General features: G+C 33.3%; 1 protein-coding gene across 4 annotated transcripts in view; it reads left to right on the forward strand.

Annotated features, from left to right (window-relative positions):
* The window catches only part of LOC137859948 (coiled-coil domain-containing protein 138-like), a 27,047-nt gene continuing 7,329 nt past the window's right edge, over positions 1 to 19,718 (forward strand). Inside the window, exons 1-11 of one of the 4 annotated variants that reach the window (XM_068689606.1) lie at positions 7 to 173; positions 1,691 to 1,807; positions 3,325 to 3,441; positions 4,960 to 5,018; positions 6,590 to 6,710; positions 8,230 to 8,346; positions 9,864 to 9,980; positions 11,498 to 11,614; positions 13,132 to 13,248; positions 14,768 to 14,884; positions 19,326 to 19,481. In XM_068689606.1, coding sequence (XP_068545707.1) covers positions 69 to 173; positions 1,691 to 1,807; positions 3,325 to 3,441; positions 4,960 to 5,018; positions 6,590 to 6,710; positions 8,230 to 8,346; positions 9,864 to 9,980; positions 11,498 to 11,614; positions 13,132 to 13,248; positions 14,768 to 14,884; positions 19,326 to 19,481 — 1,260 coding nt within the window. In that variant the 5' untranslated portion in view covers positions 7 to 68. Of the gene's footprint in view, positions 174 to 1,690; positions 1,808 to 3,324; positions 3,442 to 4,959; positions 5,019 to 6,589; positions 6,711 to 8,229; positions 8,347 to 9,863; positions 9,981 to 11,497; positions 11,615 to 13,127; positions 13,249 to 14,767; positions 14,885 to 19,325; positions 19,482 to 19,718 lie in introns of all 4 variants that reach the window. The other 3 variants (XM_068689605.1, XM_068689607.1, XM_068689608.1) reach the window with 3 other exon arrangements.

Here is a 19,718-nt window from a genome sequence, read left to right on the forward strand (position 1 = left end):
TTTCTAAAAAGACTCTCTTGTTAATCACGTTTTAAAATTTGATATTTCTCTTGCAGCATGAGACAAAAATGAGCCAACTGAGAGAAACCTTGAGAAAAATGACTGATGAAAATAACGAACTGAGGTCATCGCTTAACTCTCTGAGGGAAAATAACGAATTGCTAAAAACCCAGGCAAGATTAATTATTTCCTGTTACTAGCTTTACGAGTTACAGTCAAGTAGTCAAGCAGTACAGTCAAGTTTATAAGTAGCTTTGCAAGTTACAGTCAACAATTTTAAGTGTTTGAACAAGTTGTTTGCAAAATTGCTGATTTTGTTTCTTTAAGACAAGAATTGTGTGAATGGTTGTAAATACTTTCTGCTTCGTTTTCTAGTACATGAAATTTAGTCTCTCAGAGCTTTTGCAGTATTAAAGACTTTAGAGTTAGTTATTTTTGAAAGTGTTAATTAAAGGAGTATTTTCTCTGTTCTTAAAGGCACGCTGAGACAGTGGTTCACAAGAATACAAAGTTAAAGTTTTCTTCTCACTTGGCTTAAATCTGACCTAAGTGCTGACAAGCAAATTGCTGCCTAAACTCTTTTGACCGTTGCTCCTTCAGTGAATTGCAGTTCTGATGCTCCTGAGTATGATTAAAATCATCTGCTTCCTAGTCTCAGTAAAATCTTTCTTTCTCTTTCTCTTTTGTGCAAACTGAAGTATTCATAGAGGACTTACATGATGATCAGGATGCTTGTTGTATCCATAGAGTATGCTACTTATATTTAAATGGCGGTTATAGTTTGCCCCATATTGTTTTCTCACAGATCATGCTCAGTAACAGTGTTATTTTCTGAAAACATTTGTTTTATACTCAGCTTCAAAGCCTCAGTGTTGGTTTTTTTTTCAGAATCTGCTGGAAAATATTTAAATATATTACAAATTTCCAGTGAAGGGGAAAAAAGACACATTCCTTGGTTTCTTTTTCAAGGCACGCAGGTTTTTGACTGTTACAAGTAATTGTCGCTTCAATTTTCCTTTGTTGCAGTTTCTTTTGTCTGTTTTTGCTTATATTTTAATGGTATGTACTGGTATTAAATTATATTGTGGACTAATAATAATAACAAATATTAAAAGATTACTATCTTGAGTTTCACAATTATTTTTTTCCAATTCCATGAAATGTAGCACGTATTGGATACATTGCTGGACATTGCAGGACAGGTGTTTAAGTACAGGTGAACTAAAGCGTCTTAACTATCAGCAGTGAATAGTTAGAATAATTGAAAGATTCAAAAAAGGGAGAATTGGGCATATTTGTGGTTAAAATGGATGCTAAAAGAAAAAAGAGCTAAGTGTAAACAAAAGCTTTGATATTTGTTTTCATTCACAATTCTTTCCCACACCTGACTTAACTGAGGAATGTACAAGAGGATCAATGAGAAGATCTAGGTATTTTCTGGAAAAAAAAAAAAAGATCCATAGGCTGTACACCATGGCTCCCATTTTCTTTATATTTCTTCTTAATATGTGGTGTGGATGTTGCTTTCTTCACTACTGGTGGTATGTGCAGATTGGACCATGAAGAATTACAAATTTGATCTTTGAAAGTTTGTCCTACTTTTTAACACTGAAATGGAACTTAGTTGAGAATTATTTCTAAAAAGACTCTCTTGTTAATCACGTTTTAAAATTTGATATTTCTCTTGCAGCATGAGACAAAAATGAGCCAACTGAGAGAAACCTTGAGAAAAATGACTGATGAAAATAACGAACTGAGGTCATCGCTTAACTCTCTGAGGGAAAATAACGAATTGCTAAAAACCCAGGCAAGATTAATTATTTCCTGTTACTAGCTTTACGAGTTACAGTCAAGTAGTCAAGCAGTACAGTCAAGTTTATAAGTAGCTTTGCAAGTTACAGTCAACAATTTTAAGTGTTTGAACAAGTTGTTTGCAAAATTGCTGATTTTGTTTCTTTAAGACAAGAATTGTGTGAATGGTTGTAAATACTTTCTGCTTCGTTTTCTAGTACATGAAATTTAGTCTCTCAGAGCTTTTGCAGTATTAAAGACTTTAGAGTTAGTTATTTTTGAAAGTGTTAATTAAAGGAGTATTTTCTCTGTTCTTAAAGGCACGCTGAGACAGTGGTTCACAAGAATACAAAGTTAAAGTTTTCTTCTCACTTGGCTTAAATCTGACCTAAGTGCTGACAAGCAAATTGCTGCCTAAACTCTTTTGACCGTAGCTCCTTCAGTGAATTGCAGTTCTGATGCTCTTGAGTATGATTAAAATCATCTGCTTCCTAGTCTCAGTAAAATCCTTCTTTCTCTTTCTCTTTTGTGCAAACTGAAGTATTCATAGAGGACTTACATGATGATCAGGATGCTTGTTGTATCCATAGAGTATGCTACTTATATTTAAATGGCGGTTATAGTTTGCCCCATATTGTTTTCTCACAGATCATGCTCAGTAACAGTGTTATTTTCTGAAAACATTTGTTTTATACTCAGCTTCAAAGCCTCAGTGTTGGTTTTTTTTTCAGAATCTGCTGGAAAATATTTAAATATATTACAAATTTCCAGTGAAGGGGAAAAAAGACACATTCCTTGGTTTCTTTTTCAAGGCACGCAGGTTTTTGACTGTTACAAGTAATTGTCGCTTCAATTTTCCTTTGTTGCAGTTTCTTTTGTCTGTTTTTGCTTATATTTTAATGGTATGTACTGGTATTAAATTATATTGTGGACTAATAATAATAACAAATATTAAAAGATTACTATCTTGAGTTTCACAATTATTTTTTTCCAATTCCATGAAATGTAGCACGTATTGGATACATTGCTGGACATTGCAGGACAGGTGTTTAAGTACAGGTGAACTAAAGCGTCTTAACTATCAGCAGTGAATAGTTAGAATAATTGAAAGATTCAAAAAAGGGAGAATTGGGCATATTTGTGGTTAAAATGGATGCTAAAAGAAAAAAGAGCTAAGTGTAAACAAAAGCTTTGATATTTGTTTTCATTCACAATTCTTTCCCACACCTGACTTAACTGAGGAATGTACAAGAGGATCAATGAGAAGATCTAGGTATTTTCTGGAAAAAAAAAAAAAGATCCATAGGCTGTACACCATGGCTCCCATTTTCTTTATATTTCTTCTTAATATGTGGTGTGGATGTTGCTTTCTTCACTACTGGTGGTATGTGCAGATTGGACCATGAAGAATTACAAATTTGATCTTTGAAAGTTTGTCCTACTTTTTAACACTGAAATGGAACTTAGTTGAGAATTATTTCTAAAAAGACTCTCTTGTTAATCACGTTTTAAAATTTGATATTTCTCTTGCAGCATGAGACAAAAATGAGCCAACTGAGAGAAACCTTGAGAAAAATGACTGATGAAAATAACGAACTGAGGTCATCGCTTAACTCTCTGAGGGAAAATAACGAATTGCTAAAAACCCAGGCAAGATTAATTATTTCCTGTTACTAGCTTTACGAGTTACAGTCAAGTAGTCAAGCAGTACAGTCAAGTTTATAAGTAGCTTTGCAAGTTACAGTCAACAATTTTAAGTGTTTGAACAAGTTGTTTGCAAAATTGCTGATTTTGTTTCTTTAAGACAAGAATTGTGTGAATGGTTGTAAATACTTTCTGCTTCGTTTTCTAGTACATGAAATTTAGTCTCTCAGAGCTTTTGCAGTATTAAAGACTTTAGAGTTAGTTATTTTTGAAAGTGTTAATTAAAGGAGTATTTTCTCTGTTCTTAAAGGCACGCTGAGACAGTGGTTCACAAGAATACAAAGTTAAAGTTTTCTTCTCACTTGGCTTAAATCTGACCTAAGTGCTGACAAGCAAATTGCTGCCTAAACTCTTTTGACCGTAGCTCCTTCAGTGAATTGCAGTTCTGATGCTCTTGAGTATGATTAAAATCATCTGCTTCCTAGTCTCAGTAAAATCCTTCTTTCTCTTTCTCTTTTGTGCAAACTGAAGTATTCATAGAGGACTTACATGATGATCAGGATGCTTGTTGTATCCATAGAGTATGCTACTTATATTTAAATGGCGGTTATAGTTTGCCCCATATTGTTTTCTCACAGATCATGCTCAGTAACAGTGTTATTTTCTGAAAACATTTGTTTTATACTCAGCTTCAAAGCCTCAGTGTTGTTTTTTTTTTCAGAATCTGCTGGAAAATATTTAAATATATTACAAATTTCCAGTGAAGGGGAAAAAAGACACATTCCTTGGTTTCTTTTTCAAGGCACGCAGGTTTTTGACTGTTACAAGTAATTGTCGCTTCAATTTTCCTTTGTTGCAGTTTCTTTTGTCTGTTTTTGCTTATATTTTAATGGTATGTACTGGTATTAAATTATATTGTGGACTAATAATAATAACAAATATTAAAAGATTACTATCTTGAGTTTCACAATTATTTTTTTCCAATTCCATGAAATGTAGCACGTATTGGATACATTGCTGGACATTGCAGGACAGGTGTTTAAGTACAGGTGAACTAAAGCGTCTTAACTATCAGCAGTGAATAGTTAGAATAATTGAAAGATTCAAAAAAGGGAGAATTGGGCATATTTGTGGTTAAAATGGATGCTAAAAGAAAAAAGAGCTAAGTGTAAACAAAAGCTTTGACATTTGTTTTCATTCACAATTCTTTCCCACACCTGACTTAACTGAGGAATGTACAAGAGGATCAATGAGAAGATCTAGGTATTTTCTGGAAAAAAAAAAAAAAGATCCATAGGCTGTACACCATGGCTCCCATTTTCTTTATATTTCTTCTTAATATGTGGTGTGGATGTTGCTTTCTTCACTACTGGTGGTATGTGCAGATTGGACCATGAAGAATTACAAATTTGATCTTTGAAAGTTTGTCCTATTTTTTAACACTGAAATGGAACTTAGTTGAGAATTATTTCTAAAAAGACTCTCTTGTTAATCACGTTTTAAAATTTGATATTTCTCTTGCAGCATGAGACAAAAATGAGCCAACTGAGAGAAACCTTGAGAAAAATGACTGATGAAAATAACGAACTGAGGTCATCGCTTAACTCTCTGAGGGAAAATATCGAATTCCTAAAAACCCAGGCAAGATTAATTATTTCCTGTTACTAGCTTTACGAGTTACAGTCAAGTAGTCAAGCAGTACAGTCAAGTTTATAAGTAGCTTTGCAAGTTACAGTCAACAATTTTAAGTGTTTGAACAAGTTGTTTGCAAAATTGCTGATTTTGTTTCTTTAAGACAAGAATTGTGTGAATGGTTGTAAATACTTTCTGCTTCGTTTTCTAGTACATGAAATTTAGTCTCTCAGAGCTTTTGCAGTATTAAAGACTTTAGAGTTAGTTATTTTTGAAAGTGTTAATTAAAGGAGTATTTTCTCTGTTCTTAAAGGCACGCTGAGACAGTGGTTCACAAGAATACAAAGTTAAAGTTTTCTTCTCACTTGGCTTAAATCTGACCTAAGTGCTGACAAGCAAATTGCTGCCTAAACTCTTTTGACCGTTGCTCCTTCAGTGAATTGCAGTTCTGATGCTCTTGAGTATGATTAAAATCATCTGCTTCCTAGTCTCAGTAAAATCCTTCTTTCTCTTTCTCTTTTGTGCAAACTGAAGTATTCATAGAGGACTTACATGATGATCAGGATGCTTGTTGTATCCATAGAGTATGCTACTTATATTTAAATGGCGGTTATAGTTTGCCCCATATTGTTTTCTCACAGATCATGCTCAGTAACAGTGTTATTTTCTGAAAACATTTGTTTTATACTCAGCCTCAAAGCCTCAGTGTTGGTTTTTTTTTCAGAATCTGCTGGAAAATATTTAATTCTATTACAAATTTCCAGTGAAGGGGAAAAAAGACACATTCCTTGGTTTCTTTTTCAAGGCACGCAGGTTTTTGACTGTTACAAGTAATTGTCGCTTCAATTTTCCTTTGTTGCAGTTTCTTTTGTCTGTTTTTGCTTATATTTTAATGGTATGTACTGGTATTAAATTATATTGTGGACTAATAATAATAACAAATATTAAAAGATTACTATCTTGAGTTTCACAATTATTTTTTTCCAATTCCATGAAATGTAGCAAGTATTGGATACATTGCTGGACATTGCAGGACAGGTGTTTAAGTACAGGTGAACTAAAGCGTCTTAACTATCAGCAGTGAATAGTTAGAATAATTGAAAGATTCAAAAAAGGGAGAATTGGGCATATTTGTGGTTAAAATGGATGCTAAAAGAAAAAAGAGCTAAGTGTAAACAAAAGCTTTGATATTTGTTTTCATTCACAATTCTTTCCCACACCTGACTTAACTGAGGAATGTACAAGAGGATCAATGAGAAGATCTAGGTATTTTCTGGAAAAAAAAAAAAAGATCCATAGGCTGTACACCATGGCTCCCATTTTCTTTATATTTCTTCTTAATATGTGGTGTGGATGTTGCTTTCTTCACTACTGGTGGTATGTGCAGATTGGACCATGAAGAATTACAAATTTGATCTTTGAAAGTTTGTCCTACTTTTTAACACTGAAATGGAACTTAGTTGAGAATTATTTCTAAAAAGACTCTCTTGTTAATCACGTTTTAAAATTTGATATTTCTCTTGCAGCATGAGACAAAAATGAGCCAACTGAGAGAAACCTTGAGAAAAATGACTGATGAAAATAACGAACTGAGGTCATCGCTTAACTCTCTGAGGGAAAATAACGAATTGCTAAAAACCCAGGCAAGATTAATTATTTCCTGTTACTAGCTTTACGAGTTACAGTCAAGTAGTCAAGCAGTACAGTCAAGTTTATAAGTAGCTTTGCAAGTTACAGTCAACAATTTTAAATGTTTGAACAAGTTGTTTGCAAAATTGCTGATTTTGTTTCTTTAAGACAAGAATTGTGTGAATGGTTGTAAATACTTTCTGCTTCGTTTTCTAGTACATGAAATTTAGTCTCTCAGAGCTTTTGCAGTATTAAAGACTTTAGAGTTAGTTATTTTTGAAAGTGTTAATTAAAGGAGTATTTTCTCTGTTCTTAAAGGCACGCTGAGACAGTGGTTCACAAGAATACAAAGTTAAAGTTTTCTTCTCACTTGGCTTAAATCTGACCTAAGTGCTGACAAGCAAATTGCTGCCTAAACTCTTTTGACCGTTGCTCCTTCAGTGAATTGCAGTTCTGATGCTCTTGAGTATGATTAAAATCGTCTGCTTCCTAGTCTCAGTAAAATCTTTCTTTCTCTTTCTCTTTTGTGCAAACTGAAGTATTCATAGAGGACTTACATGATGATCAGGATGCTTGTTGTATCCATAGAGTATGCTACTTATATTTAAATGGCGGTTATAGTTTGCCCCATATTGTTTTCTCACAGATCATGCTCAGTAACAGTGTTATTTTCTGAAAACATTTGTTTTATACTCAGCCTCAAAGCCTCAGTGTTGGTTTTTTTTTTCAGAATCTGCTGGAAAATATTTAATTCTATTACAAATTTCCAGTGAAGGGGAAAAAAGACACATTCCTTGGTTTCTTTTTCAAGGCACGCAGGTTTTTGACTGTTACAAGTAATTGTCGCTTCAATTTTCCTTTGTTGCAGTTTCTTTTGTCTGTTTTTGCTTATATTTTAATGGTATGTACTGGTATTAAATTATATTGTGGACTAATAATAATAACAAATATTAAAAGATTACTATCTTGAGTTTCACAATTATTTTTTTCCAATTCCATGAAATGTAGCAAGTATTGGATACATTGCTGGACATTGCAGGACAGGTGTTTAAGTACAGGTGAACTAAAGCGTCTTAACTATCAGCAGTGAATAGTTAGAATATTTGAAAGATTCAGAAAAGGGAGAATTGGGCATATTTGTGGTTAAAATGGATGCTAAAAGAAAAAAGAGCTAAGTGTAAACAAAAGCTTTGACATTTGTTTTCATTCACAATTCTTTCCCACACCTGACTTAACTGAGGAATGTACAAGAGGATCAATGAGAAGATCTAGGTATTTTCTGGAAAAAAAAAAAAAAGATCCATAGGCTGTACACCATGGCTCCCATTTTCTTTATATTTCTTCTTAATATGTGGTGTGGATGTTGCTTTCTTCACTACTGGTGGTATGTGCAGATTGGACCATGAAGAATTACAAATTTGATCTTTGAAAGTTTGTCCTATTTTTTAACACTGAAATGGAACTTAGTTGAGAATTATTTCTAAAAAGACTCTCTTGTTAATCACGTTTTAAAATTTGATATTTCTCTTGCAGCATGAGACAAAAATGAGCCAACTGAGAGAAACCTTGAGAAAAATGACTGATGAAAATAACGAACTGAGGTCATCGCTTAACTCTCTGAGGGAAAATAACGAATTGCTAAAAACCCAGGCAAGATTAATTATTTCCTGTTACTAGCTTTACGAGTTACAGTCAAGTAGTCAAGCAGTACAGTCAAGTTTATAAGTAGCTTTGCAAGTTACAGTCAACAATTTTAAATGTTTGAACAAGTTGTTTGCAAAATTGCTGATTTTGTTTCTTTAAGACAAGAATTGTGTGAATGGTTGTAAATACTTTCTGCTTCGTTTTCTAGTACATGAAATTTAGTCTCTCAGAGCTTTTGCAGTATTAAAGACTTTAGAGTTAGTTATTTTTGAAAGTGTTAATTAAAGGAGTATTTTCTCTGTTCTTAAAGGCACGCTGAGACAGTGGTTCACAAGAATACAAAGTTAAAGTTTTCTTCTCACTTGGCTTAAATCTGACCTAAGTGCTGACAAGCAAATTGCTGCCTAAACTCTTTTGACCGTTGCTCCTTCAGTGAATTGCAGTTCTGATGCTCTTGAGTATGATTAAAATCGTCTGCTTCCTAGTCTCAGTAAAATCTTTCTTTCTCTTTCTCTTTTGTGCAAACTGAAGTATTCATAGAGGACTTACATGATGATCAGGATGCTTGTTGTATCCATAGAGTATGCTACTTATATTTAAATGGCGGTTATAGTTTGCCCCATATTGTTTTCTCACAGATCATGCTCAGTAACAGTGTTATTTTCTGAAAACATTTGTTTTATACTCAGCCTCAAAGCCTCAGTGTTGGTTTTTTTTTCAGAATCTGCTGGAAAATATTTAATTCTATTACAAATTTCCAGTGAAGGGGAAAAAAGACACATTCCTTGGTTTCTTTTTCAAGGCACGCAGGTTTTTGACTGTTACAAGTAATTGTCGCTTCAATTTTCCTTTGTTGCAGTTTCTTTTGTCTGTTTTTGCTTATATTTTAATGGTATGTACTGGTATTAAATTATATTGTGGACTAATAATAATAACAAATATTAAAAGATTACTATCTTGAGTTTCACAATTATTTTTTTCCAATTCCATGAAATGTAGCAAGTATTGGATACATTGCTGGACATTGCAGGACAGGTGTTTAAGTACAGGTGAACTAAAGCGTCTTAACTATCAGCAGTGAATAGTTAGAATATTTGAAAGATTCAGAAAAGGGAGAATTGGGCATATTTGTGGTTAAAATGGATGCTAAAAGAAAAAAGAGCTAAGTGTAAACAAAAGCTTTGACATTTGTTTTCATTCACAATTCTTTCCCACACCTGACTTAACTGAGGAATGTACAAGAGGATCAATGAGAAGATCTAGGTATTTTCTGGAAAAAAAAAAAAAGATCCATAGGCTGTACACCATGGCTCCCATTTTCTTTATATTTCTTCTTAATATGTGGTGTGGATGTTGCTTTCTTCACTACTGGTGGTATGTGCAGATTGGACCATGAAGAATTACAAATTTGATCTTTGAAAGTTTGTCCTATTTTTTAACACTGAAATGGAACTTAGTTGAGAATTATTTCTAAAAAGACTCTCTTGTTAATCACGTTTTAAAATTTGATATTTCTCTTGCAGCATGAGACAAAAATGAGCCAACTGAGAGAAACCTTGAGAAAAATGACTGATGAAAATAACGAACTGAGGTCATCGCTTAACTCTCTGAGGGAAAATAACGAATTGCTAAAAACCCAGGCAAGATTAATTATTTCCTGTTACTAGCTTTACGAGTTACAGTCAAGTAGTCAAGCAGTACAGTCAAGTTTATAAGTAGCTTTGCAAGTTACAGTCAACAATTTTAAGTGTTTGAACAAGTTGTTTGCAAAATTGCTGATTTTGTTTCTTTAAGACAAGAATTGTGTGAATGGTTGTAAATACTTTCTGCTTCGTTTTCTAGTACATGAAATTTAGTCTCTCAGAGCTTTTGCAGTATTAAAGACTTTAGAGTTAGTTATTTTTGAAAGTGTTAATTAAAGGAGTATTTTCTCTGTTCTTAAAGGCACGCTGAGACAGTGGTTCACAAGAATACAAAGTTAAAGTTTTCTTCTCACTTGGCTTAAATCTGACCTAAGTGCTGACAAGCAAATTGCTGCCTAAACTCTTTTGACCGTTGCTCCTTCAGTGAATTGCAGTTCTGATGCTCTTGAGTATGATTAAAATCGTCTGCTTCCTAGTCTCAGTAAAATCTTTCTTTCTCTTTCTCTTTTGTGCAAACTGAAGTATTCATAGAGGACTTACATGATGATCAGGATGCTTGTTGTATCCATAGAGTATGCTACTTATATTTAAATGGTGGTTATAGTTTGCCCCATATTCTTTTGTCACAGATCATGCTCAGTAACAGTGTTATTTTCTGAAAACATTTGTTTTATACTCAGCCTCAAAGCCTCAGTGTTGGTTTTTTTTTCAGAATCTGCTGGAAAATATTTAATTCTATTACAAATTTCCAGTGAAGGGGAAAAAAGACACATTCCTTGGTTTCTTTTTCAAGGCACGCAGGTTTTTGACTGTTACAAGTAATTGTCGCTTCAGTTTTCCTTTGTTGCAGTTTCTTTTGTCTGTTTTTGCTTATATTTTAATGGTATGTACTGGTATTAAATTATATTGTGGACTAATAATAATAACAAATATTAAAAGATTACTATCTTGAGTTTCACAATTATTTTTTTCCAATTCCATGAAATGTAGCAAGTATTGGATACATTGCTGGACATTGCAGGACAGGTGTTTAAGTACAGGTGAACTAAAGCGTCTTAACTATCAGCAGTGAATAGTTAGAATATTTGAAAGATTCAGAAAAGGGAGAATTGGGCATATTTGTGGTTAAAATGGATGCTAAAAGAAAAAAGAGCTAAGTGTAAACAAAAGCTTTGACATTTGTTTTCATTCACAATTCTTTCCCACACCTGACTTAACTGAGGAATGTACAAGAGGATCAATGAGAAGATCTAGGTATTTTCTGGAAAAAAAAAAAAAGATCCATAGGCTGTACACCATGGCTCCCATTTTCTTTATATTTCTTCTTAATATGTGGTGTGGATGTTGCTTTCTTCACTACTGGTGGTATGTGCAGATTGGACCATGAAGAATTACAAATTTGATCTTTGAAAGTTTGTCCTACTTTTTAACACTGAAATGGAACTTAGTTGAGAATTATTTCTAAAAAGACTCTCTTGTTAATCACGTTTTAAAATTTGATATTTCTCTTGCAGCATGAGACAAAAATGAGCCAACTGAGAGAAACCTTGAGAAAAATGACTGATGAAAATAACGAACTGAGGTCATCGCTTAACTCTCTGAGGGAAAATAACGAATTGCTAAAAACCCAGGCAAGATTAATTATTTCCTGTTACTGGCTTTACGAGTTACAGTCAAGTAGTCAAGCAGTACAGTCAAGTTTATAAGTAGCTTTGCAAGTTACAGTCAACAATTTTAAATGTTTGAACAAGTTGTTTGCAAAATTGCTGATTTTGTTTCTTTAAGACAAGAATTGTGTGAATGGTTGTAAATACTTTCTGCTTCGTTTTCTAGTACATGAAATTTAGTCTCTCAGAGCTTTTGCAGTATTAAAGACTTTAGAGTTAGTTATTTTTGAAAGTGTTAATTAAAGGAGTATTTTCTCTGTTCTTAAAGGCACGCTGAGACAGTGGTTCACAAGAATACAAAGTTAAAGTTTTCTTCTCACTTGGCTTAAATCTGACCTAAGTGCTGACAAGCAAATTGCTGCCTAAACTCTTTTGACCGTTGCTCCTTCAGTGAATTGCAGTTCTGATGCTCTTGAGTATGATTAAAATCATCTGCTTCCTAGTCTCAGTAAAATCCTTCTTTCTCTTTCTCTTTTGTGCAAACTGAAGTATTCATAGAGGACTTACATGATGATCAGGATGCTTGTTGTATCCATAGAGTATGCTACTTATATTTAAATGGCGGTTATAGTTTGCCCCATATTGTTTTCTCACAGATCATGCTCAGTAACAGTGTTATTTTCTGAAAACATTTGTTTTATACTCAGCTTCAAAGCCTCAGTGTTGGTTTTTTTTTCAGAATCTGCTGGAAAATATTTAAATATATTACAAATTTCCAGTGAAGGGGAAAAAAGACACATTCCTTTGGTTCTTTTTCAAGGCACGCAGGTTTTTGACTGTTACAAGTAATTGTCGCTTCAATTTTCCTTTGTTGCAGTTTCTTTTGTCTGTTTTTGCTTATATTTTAATGGTATGTACTGGTATTAAATTATATTGTGGACTAATAATAATAACAAATATTAAAAGATTACTATCTTGAGTTTCACAATTATTTTTTTCCAATTCCATGAAATGTAGCACGTATTGGATACATTCCTGGACATTGCAGGACAGGTGTTTAAGTACAGGTGAACTAAAGCGTCTTAACTATCAGCAGTGAATAGTTAGAATATTTGAAAGATTTAAAAAAGGGAGAATTGGGCATATTTGTGGTTAAAATGGATGCTAAAAGAAAAAAGAGCTAAGTGTAAACAAAAGCTTTGACATTTGTTTTCATTCACAATTCTTTCCCACACCTGACTTAACTGAGGAATGTACAAGAGGATCAATGAGAAGATCTAGGTATTTTCTGGAAAAAAAAAAAAAGATCCATAGGCTGTACACAATGGCTCCCATTTTCTTTATATTTCTTCTTAATATGTGGTGTGGATGTTGCTTTCTTCACTACTGGTGGTATGTGCAGATTGGACCATGAAGAATTACAAATTTGATCTTTGAAAGTTTGTCCTACTTTTTAACACTGAAATGGAACTTAGTTGAGAATTATTTCTAAAAAGACTCTCTTGTTAATCACGTTTTAAAATTTGATATTTCTCTTGCAGCATGAGACAAAAATGAGCCAACTGAGAGAAACCTTGAGAAAAATGACTGATGAAAATAACGAACTGAGGTCATCGCTTAACTCTCTGAGGGAAAATAACGAATTGCTAAAAACCCAGGCAAGATTAATTATTTCCTGTTACTGGCTTTACGAGTTACAGTCAAGTAGTCAAGCAGTACAGTCAAGTTTATAAGTAGCTTTGCAAGTTACAGTCAACAATTTTAAATGTTTGAACAAGTTGTTTGCAAAATTGCTGATTTTGTTTCTTTAAGACAAGAATTGTGTGAATGGTTGTAAATACTTTCTGCTTCGTTTTCTAGTACATGAAATTTAGTCTCTCAGAGCTTTTGCAGTATTAAAGACTTTAGAGTTAGTTATTTTTGAAAGTGTTAATTAAAGGAGTATTTTCTCTGTTCTTAAAGGCACGCTGAGACAGTGGTTCACAAGAATACAAAGTTAAAGTTTTCTTCTCACTTGGCTTAAATCTGACCTAAGTGCTGACAAGCAAATTGCTGCCTAAACTCTTTTGACCATTGCTCCTTCAGTGAATTGCAGTTCTGATGCTCTTGAGTATGATTAAAATCATCTGCTTCCTAGTCTCAGTAAAATCCTTCTTTCTCTTTCTCTTTTGTGCAAACTGAAGTATTCATAGAGGACTTACATGATGATCAGGATGCTTGTTGTATCCATAGAGTATGCTACTTATATTTAAATGGCGGTTATAGTTTGCCCCATATTGTTTTCTCACAGATCATGCTCAGTAACAGTGTTATTTTCTGAAAACATTTGTTTTATACTCAGCTTCAAAGCCTCAGTGTTGGTTTTTTTTTCAGAATCTGCTGGAAAATATTTAAATATATTACAAATTTCCAGTGAAGGGGAAAAAAGACACATTCATTTGGTTCTTTTTCAAGGCACGCAGGTTTTTGACTGTTACAAGTAATTGTCGCTTCAATTTTCCTTTGTTGCAGTTTCTTTTGTCTGTTTTTGCTTATATTTTAATGGTATGTACTGGTATTAAATTATATTGTGGACTAATAATAATAACAAATATTAAAAGATTACTATCTTGAGTTTCACAATTATTTTTTTCCAATTCCATGAAATGTAGCACGTATTGGATACATTCCTGGACATTGCAGGACAGGTGTTTAAGTACAGGTGAACTAAAGCGTCTTAACTATCAGCAGTGAATAGTTAGAATATTTGAAAGATTTAAAAAAGGGAGAATTGGGCATATTTGTGGTTAAAATGGATGCTAAAAGAAAAAAGAGCTAAGTGTAAACAAAAGCTTTGATATTTGTTTTCATTCACAATTCTTTCCCACACCTGACTTAACTGAGGAATGTACAAGAGGATCAATGAGAAGATCTAGGTATTTTCTGGAAAAAAAAAAAAAAAGATCCATAGGCTGTACACCATGGCTCCCATTTTCTTTATATTTCTTCTTAATATGTGGTGTGGATGTTGCTTTCTTCACTACTGGTGGTATGTGCAGATTGGACCATGAAGAATTACAAATTTGATCTTTGAAAGTTTGTCCTACTTTTTAACACTGAAATGGAACTTAGTTGAGAATTATTTCTAAAAAGACTCTCTTGTTAATCACGTTTTAAAATTTGATATTTCTCTTGCAGCATGAGACAAAAATGAGCCAACTGAGAGAAACCTTGAGAAAAATGACTGATGAAAATAACGAACTGAGGTCATCGCTTAACTCTCTGAGGGAAAATAACGAATTGCTAAAAACCCAGGCAAGATTAATTATTTCCTGTTACTGGCTTTACGAGTTACAGTCAAGTAGTCAAGCAGTACAGTCAAGTTTATAAGTAGCTTTGCAAGTTACAGTCAACAATTTTAAATGTTTGAACAAGTTGTTTGCAAAATTGCTGATTTTGTTTCTTTAAGACAAGAATTGTGTGAATGGTTGTAAATACTTTCTGCTTCGTTTTCTAGTACATGAAATTTAGTCTCTCAGAGCTTTTGCAGTATTAAAGACTTTAGAGTTAGTTATTTTTGAAAGTGTTAATTAAAGGAGTATTTTCTCTGTTCTTAAAGGCACGCTGAGACAGTGGTTCACAAGAATACAAAGTTAAAGTTTTCTTCTCACTTGGCTTAAATCTGACCTAAGTGCTGACAAGCAAATTGCTGCCTAAACTCTTTTGACCGTTGCTCCTTCAGTGAATTGCAGTTCTGATGCTCTTGAGTATGATTAAAATCATCTGCTTCCTAGTCTCAGTAAAATCCTTCTTTCTCTTTCTCTTTTGTGCAAACTGAAGTATTCATAGAGGACTTACATGATGATCAGGATGCTTGTTGTATCCATAGAGTATGCTACTTATATTTAAATGGCGGTTATAGTTTGCCCCATATTGTTTTCTCACAGATCATGCTCAGTAACAGTGTTATTTTCTGAAAACATTTGTTTTATACTCAGCTTCAAAGCCTCAGTGTTGGTTTTTTTTTCAGAATCTGCTGGAAAATATTTAAATATATTACAAATTTCCAGTGAAGGGGAAAAAAGACACATTCATTTGGTTCTTTTTCAAGGCACGCAGGTTTTTGACTGTTACAAGTAATTGTCGCTTCAATTTTCCTTTGTTGCAGTTTCTTTTGTCTGTTTTTGCTTATATTTTAATGGTATGTACTGGTATTAAATTATATTGTGGACTAATAATAATAACAAATATTAAAAGATTACTATCTTGAGTTTCACAATTATTTTTTTCCAATTCCATGAAATGTAGCACGTATTGGATACATTCCTGGACATTGCAGGACAGGTGTTTAAGTACAGGTGAACTAAAGCGTCTTAACTATCAGCAGTGAATAGTTAGAATATTTGAAAGATTTAAAAAAGGGAGAATTGGGCATATTTGTGGTTAAAATGGATGCTAAAAGAAAAAAGAGCTAAGTGTAAACAAAAGCTTTGATATTTGTTTTCATTCACAATTCTTTCCCACACCTGACTTAACTGAGGAATGTACAAGAGGATCAATGAGAAGATCTAGGTATTTTCTGGAAAAAAAAAAAAAAAGATCCATAGGCTGTACACCATGGCTCCCATTTTCTTTATATTTCTTCTTAATATGTGGTGTGGATGTTGCTTTCTTCACTACTGGTGGTATGTGCAGATTGGACCATGAAGAATTACAAATTTGATCTTTGAAAGTTTGTCCTATTTTTTAACACTGAAATGGAACTTAGTTGAGAATTATTTCTAAAAAGACTCTCTTGTTAATCACGTTTTAAAATTTGATATTTCTCTTGCAGCATGAGACAAAAATGAGCCAACTGAGAGAAACCTTGAGAAAAATGACTGATGAAAGTAACAAACTGAGGTCATCGCTTAACTCTCTGAGGGAAAATATCGAATTCCTAAAAACCCAGGCAAGATTAATTATTTCCTGTTACTAGCTTTACGAGTTACAGTCAAGTAGTCAAGCAGTACAGTCAAGTTTATAAGTAGCTTTGCAAGTTACAGTCAACAATTTTAAATGTTTGAACAAGTTGTTTGCAAAATTGCTGATTTTGTTTCTTTAAGACAAGAATTGTGTGAATGGTTGTAAATACTTTCTGCTTCGTTTTCTAGTACATGAAATTTAGTCTCTCAGAGCTTTTGCAGTATTAAAGACTTTAGAGTTAGTTATTTTTGAAAGTGTTAATTAAAGGAGTATTTTCTCTGTTCTTAAAGGCACGCTGAGACAGTGGTTCACAAGAATACAAAGTTAAAGTTTTCTTCTCACTTGGCTTAAATCTGACCTAAGTGCTGACAAGCAAATTGCTGCCTAAACTCTTTTGACCATTGCTCCTTCAGTGAATTGCAGTTCTGATGCTCTTGAGTATGATTAAAATCATCTGCTTCCTAGTCTCAGTAAAATCCTTCTTTCTCTTTGTCTTTTGTGCAAACTGAAGTATTCATAGAGGACTTACATGATGATCAGGATGCTTGTTGTATCCATAGAGTATGCTACTTATATTTAAATGGCGGTTATAGTTTGCCCCATATTCTTTTCTCACAGATCATGCTCAGTAACAGTGTTATTTTCTGAAAACATTTGTTTTATACTCAGCTTCAAAGCCTCAGTGTTGGTTTTTTTTTCAGAATCTGCTGGAAAATATTTAAATATATTACAAATTTCCAGTGAAGGGGAAAAAAGACACATTCCTTTGGTTCTTTTTCAAGGCACGCAGGTTTTTGACTGTTACAAGTAATTGTCGCTTCAATTTTCCTTTGTTGCAGTTTCTTTTGTCTGTTTTTGCTTATATTTTAATGGTATGTACTGGTATTAAATTATATTGTGGACTAATAATAATAACAAATATTAAAAGATTACTATCTTGAGTTTCACAATTATTTTTTTCCAATTCCATGAAATGTAGCACGTATTGGATACATTCCTGGACATTGCAGGACAGGTGTTTAAGTACAGGTGAACTAAAGCGTCTTAACTATCAGCAGTGAATAGTTAGAATAATTGAAAGATTCAAAAAAGGGAGAATTGGGCATATTTGTGGTTAAAATGGATGCTAAAAGAAAAAAGAGCTAAGTGTAAACAAAAGCTTTGATATTTGTTTTCATTCACAATTCTTTCCCACACCTGACTTAACTGAGGAATGTACAAGAGGATCAATGAGAAGATCTAGGTATTTTCTGGAAAAAAAAAAAAAAAGATCCATAGGCTGTACACCATGGCTCCCATTTTCTTTATAGTTCATCTTAATATGTGGTGTGGATGTTGCTTTCTTCACTACTGGTGGTATGTGCAGATTGGACCATGAAGAATTACAAATTTGATCTTTGAAAGTTTGTCCTATTTTTTAACACTGAAATGGAACTTAGTTGAGAATTATTTCTAAAAAGACTCTCTTGTTAATCACTTTTAAAATTTGATATTTCTCTTGCAGCATGAGACAAAAATGAGCCAACTGAGAGAAACCTTGAGAAAAATGACTGATGAAAATAACGAACTGAGGTCATCGCTTAACTCTCTGAGGGAAAATATCGAATTCCTAAAAACCCAGGCAAGATTAATTATTTCCTGTTACTAGCTTTACGAGTTACAGTCAAGTAGTCAAGCAGTACAGTCAAGTTTATAAGTAGCTTTGCAAGTTACAGTCAACAATTTTAAATGTTTGAACAAGTTGTTTGCAAAATTGCTGATTTTGTTTCTTTAAGACAAGAATTGTGTGAATGGTTGTAAATACTTTCTGCTTCGTTTTCTAGTACATGAAATTTAGTCTCTCAGAGCTTTTGCAGTATTAAAGACTTTAGAGTTAGTTATTTTTGAAAGTGTTAATTAAAGGAGTATTTTCTCTGTTCTTAAAGGCACGCTGAGACAGTGGTTCACAAGAATACAAAGTTAAAGTTTTCTTCTCACTTGGCTTAAATCTGACCTAAGTGCTGACAAGCAAATTGCTGCCTAAACTCTTTTGACCGTTGCTCCTTCAGTGAATTGCAGTTCTGATGCTCTTGAGTATGATTAAAATCATCTGCTTCCTAGTCTCAGTAAAATCTTTCTTTCTCTTTCTCTTTTGTGCAAACTGAAGTATTCATAGAGGACTTACATGATGATCAGGATGCTTGTTGTATCCATAGAGTATGCTACTTATATTTAAATGGCGGTTATAGTTTGCCCCATATTCTTTTCTCACAGTCGCAAGTGATATATGAGCAGTATCAGTAGTTAGAATTCTGAGTGAAGAGAAGAACAGTTGTCTGAAGGTAGATACAAGAAAACTTGTGAAGGTTTTAGAGAGATGTTCGTGTAGTTTGTCTTCAGGAACGTCTGGATACCTTTCACAGAGCTTTTCTGTACAGTTGTAGCAGAGGGACAGAATGAGAATTTCACGAAATCTTTATTCTTCCAACAATGCTAGTTACACAGTTAAAATTTAGCATAAGTAGATTGTATGAAATAAAGCAAAGGAGTGTATTAAATGTATTAAAATGAGGATCATGCACAGATCATTAAATATTTTCTTTCTCCTATGATCCATTTAGTTAGAATTATAAAATAGAGTGATTTTGTATGTGAAAATCTCTTCCCAAGGCTTTCATAAACATTTGTTTAAGCACAAAATAAAGCATGTGCGTATTACTAATGTACTCGTATATTTTAGTCTATTGGTATTGTGGTTTAGAAAATCATAGACTTGAAAACTGAAATAACTGATGTTGTGGATGTATTACAGTTACTACGGATTTCAAAAGTTTACGACCCCTTAACTATTCTTATGGACTGGATCTCAGACCAACACCTTAGCAAAATAGAAATACAAGAAGAGAGAGAGGGCAGTGAGAAACCTCAGTGTGCTAAAGAAAACTACACTCTAGAAAATTGTATGAAGGTAAAGGCATTTGAATTTGTTTAGGTTGAAATGTTAAGATTCTTTGTATTATTTCTGAGTGTAACAGGTCTGCCTGTTTTACACACGCTTTGAATCCATGAATTAAAAGAAAACAGCAGTTAATCCATCAGTATTAATTCCAACAGTGAGATGTAATAGATAATTTTTCATACAGATATTTATACAGATCATTTTTAAGGAAATGTGTAGTGTGCAGTCTGACCTTGAGATTCCTTT

The sequence above is a fragment of the Anas acuta genome, chromosome 7, assembly GCF_963932015.1.
Source record: "Anas acuta chromosome 7, bAnaAcu1.1, whole genome shotgun sequence".
In the NCBI taxonomy this organism is placed as follows: domain Eukaryota; kingdom Metazoa; phylum Chordata; class Aves; order Anseriformes; family Anatidae; genus Anas; species Anas acuta.